This window comes from Medicago truncatula, chromosome 8 (assembly GCF_003473485.1).
Source record: "Medicago truncatula cultivar Jemalong A17 chromosome 8, MtrunA17r5.0-ANR, whole genome shotgun sequence".
NCBI classification, from domain to species: Eukaryota; Viridiplantae; Streptophyta; class Magnoliopsida; order Fabales; family Fabaceae; genus Medicago; species Medicago truncatula.
Genome location: NC_053049.1, coordinates 43452028 through 43462995, shown reverse-complemented (window position 1 = coordinate 43462995; position 10968 = coordinate 43452028). Strand labels below are relative to the sequence as shown.

Here is a 10968-nt window from a genome sequence, read left to right as displayed (position 1 = left end):
TAAAAAGATACTGTTCTATTTTCATTTTGAGGAATAGATTTGTTTCAAAATTAAATGTTTCTTGCTACATTTCATTAAAACAAATTTAGCAAATAAGATATTGAATAGATTTGTTTCGATATATTTTTTTTCGGTAATATCATATTTAACCTTAAATAAACTTAAAAAATATTCTCGTATAAAAAAAAAAAAAAACTAATGGTCAGCTAGGTCAAAGTGGTGTGTAATATATATATATATATATATATATATATATATATATATATATATATATATATAATAAATACCTTGTGTATTGCTGCTAGCCTGCTACAAGTATCGTGAGAAAATAAAAAACATGTTGGGTTAAATTTTATGGCTTTTTCCAATGACGACGTTCAAATAATTTTGGAGCCTAGGGCAAAGGAAATCATTGCTGCAATATAAGGGGACACGCTCTTCTCCTATTTCAGTGGACACGGTGCAGCATAGAAACACCATCTGGAATCAATGATACTTGCTATGAGTGTATGATTGCTGGTGGCTGGAAAGTGGTACCAAGTAATAAATTGTTTCTTTCCTGCATATATTCTTTGATTTTATAAATATAAAATTGCTTCTTGCTAATAAATCGCTTTGATTATATAATATTGTGGCTCAATTAGCTTTAACTGACCCAAATAAAGTTTGGATAGAGGAGGTACCCCTTCTATTACTATGTATACTTTCATGATCTTGTGAGTTAATAATATTTGTCCTTTATTTCAAAAATAAAATAAAATAATTGAAACAATTATCAATAGTGTTTGTATTATATGCATAATATTTATTGAAAATCAGCAAAAAAAAGTAATAAAAGAAAAAGGATTGTTTATATTAATTTTTTAGTGGTGATATAACCCATAATTTGCTTAATAAACTATTAATATCCACCTAAAATATGGATTTAAATGGGTTCCACTAGGGGTGTTCATGGGTTGGACCGATTCAGAAAACCCGTTCAAACTCACCTAAAAAATCCCAAACAATAGGTTGGGTTGGGTAATTGGGTGGGTATCGTTTCTAAAAATGAAAAACTCATAAAAATAAATGGGTTTTGGGTAAAACCAGATCCAAACCTAAAAAATCCACTTACCCAATAATGTTGATATTTTTTATCTTTATTTTCATAGGGTAGAAGAAAGTTATATTTCTAAAACATACACATTTTACCCTATATATTGAAAATCAAAACATACTAGAGTTACAAATTAATATGTTGCACTTTTTGGTTATTTTGATACTAATGTAATTTTATGTCATACAACTTTAGTTTGTTGCAAGTATTTTATGAAGAAGTTTATTATTTGATAGCCGAACGTAGGCCCAACTAAACATAAACTTTATAAATCACTCATATAACAACTCAAAGGGAACTTGCCATGTGATATTCCATGATGCATAAAATTATAGTAAAATAAGTTAAACATTTTTTTTTAAGAAAGTTAAAAAGTAGAGTACTAATGTAAAACAAAATTACGAGAACTTGCCATTTCATCATTTAATATTAAAAAAAATAAAAAAATAAGTTGGGTAACCCATTATCCAATCCAATCCAACACAAAAATTAGTGGGTTTGTCCAAACCCATCCAATAGTATAACAGGTGGTTATTTTACCTCATCTAAATCGGAGTACCCTATTTGGTTTGGTTTTGGGTTTGGCCAAACCCACCCACGAACACCCGTAGGTTCCACAAATGAACAATAGGATTAGACATCTAAGATTAGTTGTTCATTGGGCCCGATATCAAGTTAAAAAAAAAAAATTACTTAAAATATAAAATAAATCAATCATAGTTATATAAGTTGAAAAGTTATCAAGAGTGTGTGTTTAAAATGAAAATAATGAGCAGTTGTAGGCAAACAAAAATACTTTCTTATAAATATATAAAATAATTAATTTAATCAAACAATCATCTAAAATTTTCTCTATCAATTCAATATTTAAAAACGAATGAATTATCTATTAAATTTGACAAAATCTATGTTAAAAGAAATTTAATGAAAGTGAACACCGAGAAATGAATAAATAGTTTGAAATAAAGACAAAACTCATGTAAATTTCGTTATGTGTTTTTCATATATATCATTCGTAGATCAAAATACACTTTTCATGAGTAGTTTATTTATGAACCATATGAAAAACATCTAAGAAAATGCACCTATGTTTTTTGTTAGAATTAAAATAAGCATAAAAATTAGATAAACTACCTATGAATTAAATAAGGAAAATGCACCTATGAGTCGTTTAAATGTTTTTCGTGTGGTACTTCACATAAACTACCTATGATTTCTCGAATCCACATGAAAAGCACGTGAGAAAAATGTATCTAACTTTTGTCTTTAAAATAAAGAATTTTTTGAATGACAAATATTAGTAGCATTAATTAATGATGCCAAAAAAATTATATATATTACATGCATGGATAATTGTATCAACCTATATATGTCACCACATTACTTATCTGAAGATCCAAATTAGAAATAAACCTTTAAATGGATTTATAAGTCACAACAAACTTTAAAAAAGGTCACGTTAACACACGAAAATAAATCTGACATATAACAAACCATATTTAAATCTTAAAATTTTTTAGTAGGCCGAACTTAGGTCTTACAAAGTGTCCAATTTATTTTCGTCCTAATTGCATCAGAGACTTTTTTTTTGGGTACACATTGCTTTAGACACTTAAACGACGGATAAAACTATCTAGGGTTTCTTACTGGGGCTCGGCGGGTCAGAAACAAAGCAAGACCCTTATTAATTTTGTGCATGATTTAAGTTTTGTGCACAATTTTTAAGAAATGATTAATTGTGTTGATTTCAATGATAAAATTCTCTTAAAAAAAATGATAAAATTAGTATCGTTTTCTAAAATATCTTTTTTTTTTCTAAAGATGTGATTTTATTTTGTAGGAATTAAAAACAAAATTGTGAATATTTATAGGGACTAAAAACTTAATTAACCCAAAATATATTTATATTGCTTGCTCTTCTTACTAGGGCTTGGTGGGTCAGAAACAAAGCAAGACCCTTGTTAATTTTGTGCATGATTTAAGTTTTGTGTACAATTTTTAAGAAAATGATTAATTGTGTTAATTTTAATGATAAAATTAGTATCGTTTTTTAAAATACCCTTATTTATTTTTAAAAGATGTGATTTTATTTTGTAGGGACTAAAAACAAAATTGTGAATATTTATAGGGACTAAAAACTTAATTAACCCAAAATATATTTATGTAGCTTGCTCTTGTAAGTTGTACTTGTATCCAAACCTATTACTCTGGCCTGCAAACACATCTCAACAATTCCAATGGAATCGATTAACACTCCTAGCCTTCCCTTTTTCCCTCCACCTAAGGACCAACAAGGTGAAAACAAGGTCCAATTTTTTGACTTCACCTTACTGCAAAAAGAAGGAAATGTACCAAAAGAGTTCATTTGGCCTTCTGAGCATTGGGTGAAAAGCAGTGGAGAAAATATTGAGCTACCTCTTATTGACATAGGTGTCATCAAGAGTGATGAGGCTGCAATGGCCAATGCTGCTAGGATTGTGAGGGAGCATGCATAAAACATGGTGCCTTTCATCAATGTTGGTGTGGATTCAGATTTCATCAATGTTGTTCTTCAAGAAACCTACAACATTTTCAAGCTTCTTTTGAGCAAGAAAATTACTGCTATAGCCAAAGATAATAGAGAATTAACATACTGTAGGACAACATCTAGATAAGATCACAAATCACACTGTAGGACAACATCTATATACTAATATAATAGAGAATTAAATAAATAGTCTCAATTTCCCAATAATGGCAACAATCTCATCCAAAACATAAGCTACTTATGTGGATTAACACTCGATAACTTAAATTTTCATAAGCAGGAAAACAAAAAGTATTGTATCTTCACATGGTTCTACAGTCAAAATCTAAATCCCTTACTGCTATTTCTCTGGGATGAGAGTGCAGGTACAGATCTTCCGAGCCCGTCAAAAGAGTCAGTGTCTTCATATATTATGCCATTTGAAGTTGATGAACTATTATTTTTTGTGCTTCTAGAACCATTAAATTTACTAATTTCTTCAAAAGGGTCTGTAAAGTTGCTTGTGGATGAATCCATTGGGGCTGAAGTTGATTCATATACTTTCAAAGGGTCTTCTGCTGCAGTGGAGGTTGTTTTAGATGCACTTATAGTTGGTTCAGAGGACAAACCAATATTAGGAGCATGCCTGTTGTTAACAACATGTAAAAATGATTACAACACATCAAACATTGACGAGTTAAACAATATCTATGAATCGCTCATCAAAGATAATCTTGTTATGCCATTTATCTCTGTGAGTGCATGCTATAAATATGTGGTAATTAGTTCTTAAAATTAGAAAGAGAAAATTAAGGTGCACACAGCTCGAAACAAAGATTTCTCCCTTCTTTTTCCCTTTTCTGTTTTATTTCATTGAAAACAAAATATGTTCTAAAATAGAACAAGTTAAAGATGATAGCACCTAATGGATGAAGCATCCTCAAGATAAAGATAATTTTCTTTCTTCATGGTAGTCCCTGTATGTACATTATCAAAACCAAATGAAGAATTCACATTATAGAAAGAGAAACACTCAACAAATAAAAATTATAACCTAACATCTATAACAATATATAAAGAGGATATGGGATTTGGGGCTGGATTTTTTTGTTATTTCAATTATTCCCTTAAACAAATTAATTAGCCTATATTTTTGTTGTCATTGAAAGTGCGGACAGACGGATCCAGAGTGTCCATTTGAACGCTAGTAAAATTGAAGGCACTTCTGATGAGAATACAACCACCCTGAGCTTGAAACAAAAATGCTAAACTTAATTTTTACATGGTGTGAGTCATTCTCAAACTTTCAAACTAATTAAGCCTCAAGATTCGATAGCATCTTGTACTTTTTTAATACAAAGCATGCATATATTTGCTTCTTGCACAAAAAGCATAATCACAAAATTACAATTATTATAAAAGAACCTCAGTTCCGAAAACAACAAAATTTACTGTTGAAATTTAGAATTATATATACCTTCCAAATCCAGCTAATAAATCATCAAAGTCAGAACCAGCTTTATCGTCTTTTTCTGATCCATTCCTACCGGAACCCTTACCAAATCCAGAAAGAAGATCATCAAAGCACCACTTTCTGTTTTCAGCGTCGCGAAAACGTCATCAGAATTAACCTGCCCCGTACTCTTCAACCCAGGCACATAGTCTTCGTAAAGCGGGGGCTGGGGAAGAATTTCCACCGGATACTGAGTAGTACATGAAGGAATTGTAAGATGATTTTTCACGTTCAAGTACAGCCCAGCCCATGCGCACTGACTCAGCAACCTGGTTAAGAGATTGATATTAAAGAATTGGTGAAAGCTAATATTAACTAGAATAACAAACATTGGCAAAAAGAGCAATAAACTTGGTTAATATTTCGAGGAAAAACTTGCCTGTGCATGAGTTAAGCAAATGAGATTTCGTCTAGTTTTAATACGCCCCACCAAAGAAGGCTCTTCCTTTGTGCTCTCTATAGTAACTTCTGTTTTGTAATCCAAAACATTAACACCAAAGCAAAAAAGGCATTGTATGTGCATGTTACACTACAAGAAATTTGGCATTTTGCGACACTTACTTTGCGATCCTTGGACTAGCTGTTATTGCAACGGTTAGCCTTAAGGGTCGCAGGTTTTATACTTTTTTGTTCTTCATGTGCGCTTCACAATATATATCTTTTGTCCAAATCCATCAATCACGCTTTTCCATTTTCATTCTCCCTCCCACAACTCCAAAACCCTAAAACCAAATATTATTCACTTTCCCCCAAATTGAAACCTAAATCTCACCCACAATCTCACTTTCCCCAATCATTGTTGAGGCTGTTTTATGCAGGTCATTAGTTCATGTTCGCTTCTCCAATCATTGTTGAGGCTGTTTTATGCATTTTGTGGTCCCGCTGCAGTTTCGTTTGGCATTGGATTTTTAGCTGACAGCATCTTTTTGTTTTTAGATGTTAACATGTTTTTGTATTTGGAGTTGAATTATATATGTTGGATTTGATTTTGTAGTTTAAACTATGTAATTTATCTATTGTTTTGATTATTACTCTTGAATGAATTATATGAATGAGATTTGGATATTTTTAGTTATATATTTATGTATTTTAAGTATTTATTAATTTATTTATTTAAATTGTCAACAAAAATTGCCCCATTCAAGTATTTTTTTTTTACTCAATATATCGTTTGGTCCCTTAACTTATTTTCTGTTCTCATTTTAGTCCCCTAACTAAAAAACGTTTTAAATTGGTCCCTTATGTTTTCTTCCGTTACCTCTTTTAGTCATCTCTGCTAGTTTTTAACATCAAATGTCTAAGGTGAACTATGTTTAAAGGTGGTCTATCATATGCCTTACTAAATTTTTTAATTTTAACCATTTGATTTTTTTCTTTAAAAGAATGCAGTTGGATCATGTACGACCTATTGTACTTTACTGTGAACCATTAACACCTAATAAAATCTATTCATCTTCTTCTTCATCATCTCTTCATGATCTTCAACATCATCAATAAAATTCAGAAAATCCCAAAAAATAAAAATAATTAAACCTACCTTTTAATCACCACACAACCATCATTGTCATCTTCATCTATCATCATCAACACCCTTCTTCCTAAATATTATTCTTCATCTTGATATCACTTTTTATTATCTTCATAAAAAAAGAAAACTAGAAAATAAAACAAAAAAACTCACATCCATTAATCTTAAATCATCAATAAATCCTCAAATAATTTCTTCCCCCGTTAAATTAATCACATACAAACAAACTAATTTTAAGCCTTCAAATTTCATTCCTGCCGTGAGCAAATCACATACAAGCTGACACTTACCCAGATCCAAAAAAACGATGAGTAAATAGTCAATTTCCTCCTTGAAATTGTAAGTTTCATCAATTACCCCCCTGAAATTTCACAACGTTAGTCAATTTACCCCCTCCGTCAAATTTTTCTGTTAGTGAACATGACGTTTTGCAAATAGAAGTTTTGCACTTATGTGCAAAATGCCCCCCAAACTTAAAAATTTATATTATTTTTTTCTTAAAAACAAACAATTAATAGTTAAATGGGGAAAAACTACATGCATATATACATCAAAATAGGCTCAAAAATGGGGAAAATATGTATTCTTTAAAGTGACAATAATGGGATGATTTGTGGATTAATATTGGGGGTTGTGTAGTTTAAATGGTTTGAGCAAATTGTTGAAGGAGTTGGAGGAGTTAAAAGACTAAGATGGTGAAGGAAAAAATATAAATTTAAATATGATTATTAATTTGTTTATAAACCTCTAAAAATAATAATTTGTCTATTAGAAATAATCATTATTGTCACTTTAAAAATACACATTTTTCCCTATTTTGATGTATATATGTATGTAGTTTTTCCAAACTCCAAAATTAATAGTTAGCTTTAATATTTAACTATTAATTGTTTGTTTTTAAGAAAAAATAATATAAATTTTTAAGTTTAGGGGGCATTTTGCACATAAGTGCAAAACTTCAGGGGGGGTATTTGCAAAACGTCATGTTCACTAACAGAAAAATTTGACAGAGGGGGTAAATTGACTAACGTTGTGAAATTTCAGGGGGTAATTGAAGTTTTGTTAATTTCAGGAGGGTAATTGATGAAACTTACAATTTCAGGGGGGAAATTGACTATTTACTCAAAAAACGATTATCATTGTTGTTGTTGTTACTCTCGAATATTTCGCAAATGATGACAAACTAGACAGATCTTCTAATTAGAGAAAATGCTGATTTGTCTGTGGGAATCTCTCTGATGCACAGTTAGTTACAAATTTGATTTCCTTACTAAAACTTAATTTTGTTTCAAATGTTGATACCATTTTGATCTTGATTGTTGATAATCTTGAAATTAATTGTTGTTGCTGTTTTCTTGTGATACTATTTGTTTTTATAGTTGCTGTTGTTTTGTTACTTGTGAAAATCTAGTTGTTTTACTTGATTTGGTATCTTCATGAGAAGAAGAAATGAAGATTAAGTTTAAAAAAAAAAAATTTGAGTTTTAATTTTCTGGATTTTTATATTTCCTGGACTTTTATATTGTATGAATTTTGTATGAATATGAAGAAGTGGTAGAACTTAGAAGGAAGAAGATGAAGAAAGGAAAAAAAATTAGTGTTGGTGTTTCATTGTTGTATACAATAGACATGCAATCTAATGGTTAAAATTATATCAAAAATATTAGATCTTGAAAAACTAACGGAGAGGACCAAAAGAGGTAACGGAAGAAGACATAAGAGATCAATTTGAGACGTTTTTTAGTTAGGAGACTAAAATGAGAATAGAAAATAAGTTAAGGGATTAAATGATATATTAAGCCTTTTTTTTTTAAAAAAACTAAACATTTGCGACTATTATGAAGGGTCGCAAGTTCATTTAATTTAAATTAAACCACATACTTTGCGACAGTTCTGAAGGGTCGCAGATATAGTATTGCGACTGTTAGCAACTGTCACAACACCTTTTGCGGCAGTTGGTTCGTTTGTTCTACGAAGGGTCGTAAAAGACAGTTGCGACCCCAACATCCGCGACCGTTGGAGAACCGTCACAAATGTACATTTGCGACCCTTCTAACAGTCGCAATCAGCATTTTTAAAAGTCGCAAAATGCAGTTTTTCTTGTAGTGCTAACCTAAAATTAATTCAAATTCAAATGCAAAGAGTAACAAATAGGTTGAGACAATTAATTAAAAGGAGGGTGATTGGAGTTACCCATATGCGCTTGTGACTCGAAATCGATTAGAGAAGACTGATCGATCAGATGCCAGCACCGTTCCTTTAAATTCCATCGGAGCACAACTAATATGAAAGAACAAGATTAATATACTAGAATTGAAAAAGAAAGAAGAAGAAGAAGAAGAATGAAAATACCTTCAACAAAGCAAAAATAGCGGCGAAAGAGATATATCGCGGGGTGAAGAACAAGCAGCAACCCGCGATATGGGAACTAAATTCAATGAGTCAGACTCATATGCTACCAAAAACGGAACCTTGTTTGTTGTTGTTACCAACAAAGCCCACTGGGATTTAATGGATTTTTATTTTCTTTTTCTTTTACTCTTTTGATGTGTTAACCTCTAATTTTCGAAGACTTTGATTAAATATACTCTTTAAATAATAAAGAGTATATTAAATATTTATTTTTTAAATCTCTCAATAAATTAACTTTTTTTAATTGATTGTTTTTCTATTTAGTATAAATAGATCGACAAATCTCACATACTTACTTGTGATATTGTTCTCTAAATATTTCACTTAATTATTGTTTTTTAATTTGTAAATATATTTTAACTTTTAAAATTTAAAGATAAGAGTATTCAATATTATTTTATTATATAATTTTTAAAAAGATGCTAAATAATTTTCATTTCATTGGACTAATATTATTCTTACTTAATTCAACAAATACAATCACTCGCATTTTAGACGTAAAAGAAGTTATTCCTAACTATTTGATATCATTATTTCGTCCAAGTGCATTGACTATATATATATATATATATATTGATATTTTGACTCCAAGAGTAAGTCTATAATAGTAATTGTTAGGGTGAGGTTTAATTCTTTTCTTCACTGGAAAACGTCAAAACGCTTATCCCTGCAAAACCTTGTCTCGACAAAACGCCGGAAAACATCAACCTCTTGATCAATTGATCATCGTCATAGATCTTCGTTCCATGATTTGAAATCAATTTTCAAAGCAAAGTCATCTTGTCTCAATTTTTATTCTACTTCTTCTCTTTGGATGAACGCTGAATTCCTAGGCTATCCATAAGTACCAATTGAAGATGAGAGATGCTTGCGGATGATTATTGTAACCAATGGAATTCATAATTAAATGAGTCATGTTTAATACTGTATACATGAAAGAAAGATCTGGAAACTGTTTTATGATAAAAAGTTGAAACAATTCAAGAATTGAAATACCGTTTTATTTGATTTTGTCCCTTACGGCAAGTGTACACAAGTTTGTTGAGTGTGTTTTGAGGAATGAAGCGTAAAAGTGGTTCATATTAAACAAATTTTAAAGCCGTTAGATTAAAAATAATCGAGGGTTGAGATTTGGAGTAAGTTTAGAGACTCACATATATATCCTTCCCCATATATATATATATATATATATATATATATATATATATATATATATATATATATAGAGGGTGTATCAAGTGAGAGTGCTTTTATTATGAGAGGTGAGAGGAGTAAATCACAGCCCTTGGATCAATCATTACTATGATATTTAATTTTTATTAATATAGGTAATCTTCACACCTTCATCCCCTTATTTCTCTCGCGTTCTTATTATTCTTGTTTTCTCAGATTTCATCCATGATGCCCTCACTACACATCTATCTTTCTACTTGAAATCGATTGGTTTCTCTTCATTTTCATTTGAATTGCTTTGTTCCCCTGTTCTAAATCCTTATTTAATTTTTACATTGTAATTGCTTTGTTCCCATGTGCTCTTCTTCTCATGTGTAATTGACCTAAAATAACAATTCTTCTTTAACCTAAAACACCAAATATGGGTTATTATTATTATTATTATTCTTTTGAACAAGAAAAGGGTTATATTTCTGAACAACGAATTGCCTCCTACGAGTGTTGCTGTTCTTGCTTCCCCAGAATTATGATTTCCAGTTTTGTACCATTTATGCAGCTATAAGAATCGTTGTTGTTGTTGTCAATCTCTTCCCAAACAAAAATCAAATTAAAACATAAACTTTTTTTTTAAAAATCAACCCCAAAGCTTCGATATTCAACAATGGAGGCTTGCTATTCATGCTTTTCAATCGAACAAATCTCTTCTTTGAAATAACATTGAATTCTCTTATTTCACTTTT

General features: G+C 30.3%; 1 protein-coding gene and 1 non-coding gene across 2 annotated transcripts; one reads left to right on the top strand and one right to left on the bottom strand.

Annotated features, from left to right (window-relative positions):
• Nucleotides 1-3781: 3781 nt before the first annotated feature.
• On the bottom strand, nt 3782-9111 carry LOC11435702 (auxilin-related protein 2-like). The gene is made up of 6 exons (XM_039829354.1): nt 8996-9111; nt 8837-8923; nt 5495-5583; nt 5295-5384; nt 5080-5144; nt 3782-4248 (listed from the first exon to the last, which is right to left on the bottom strand). The coding sequence occupies exons 2-6, from the start codon at nt 8838-8840 to the stop codon at nt 3942-3944; spliced, it is 555 nt and encodes a 184-aa protein (XP_039685288.1). The 5' UTR covers nt 8841-8923; nt 8996-9111; the 3' UTR covers nt 3782-3941.
• Nucleotides 7809-7888, top strand: LOC112417609 (small nucleolar RNA R44/J54/Z268 family). The gene has a single exon (XR_003008210.1). It is a non-coding gene; the product is annotated as a small nucleolar RNA R44/J54/Z268 family (small nucleolar RNA).
• Nucleotides 9112-10968: the final 1857 nt, after the last annotated feature.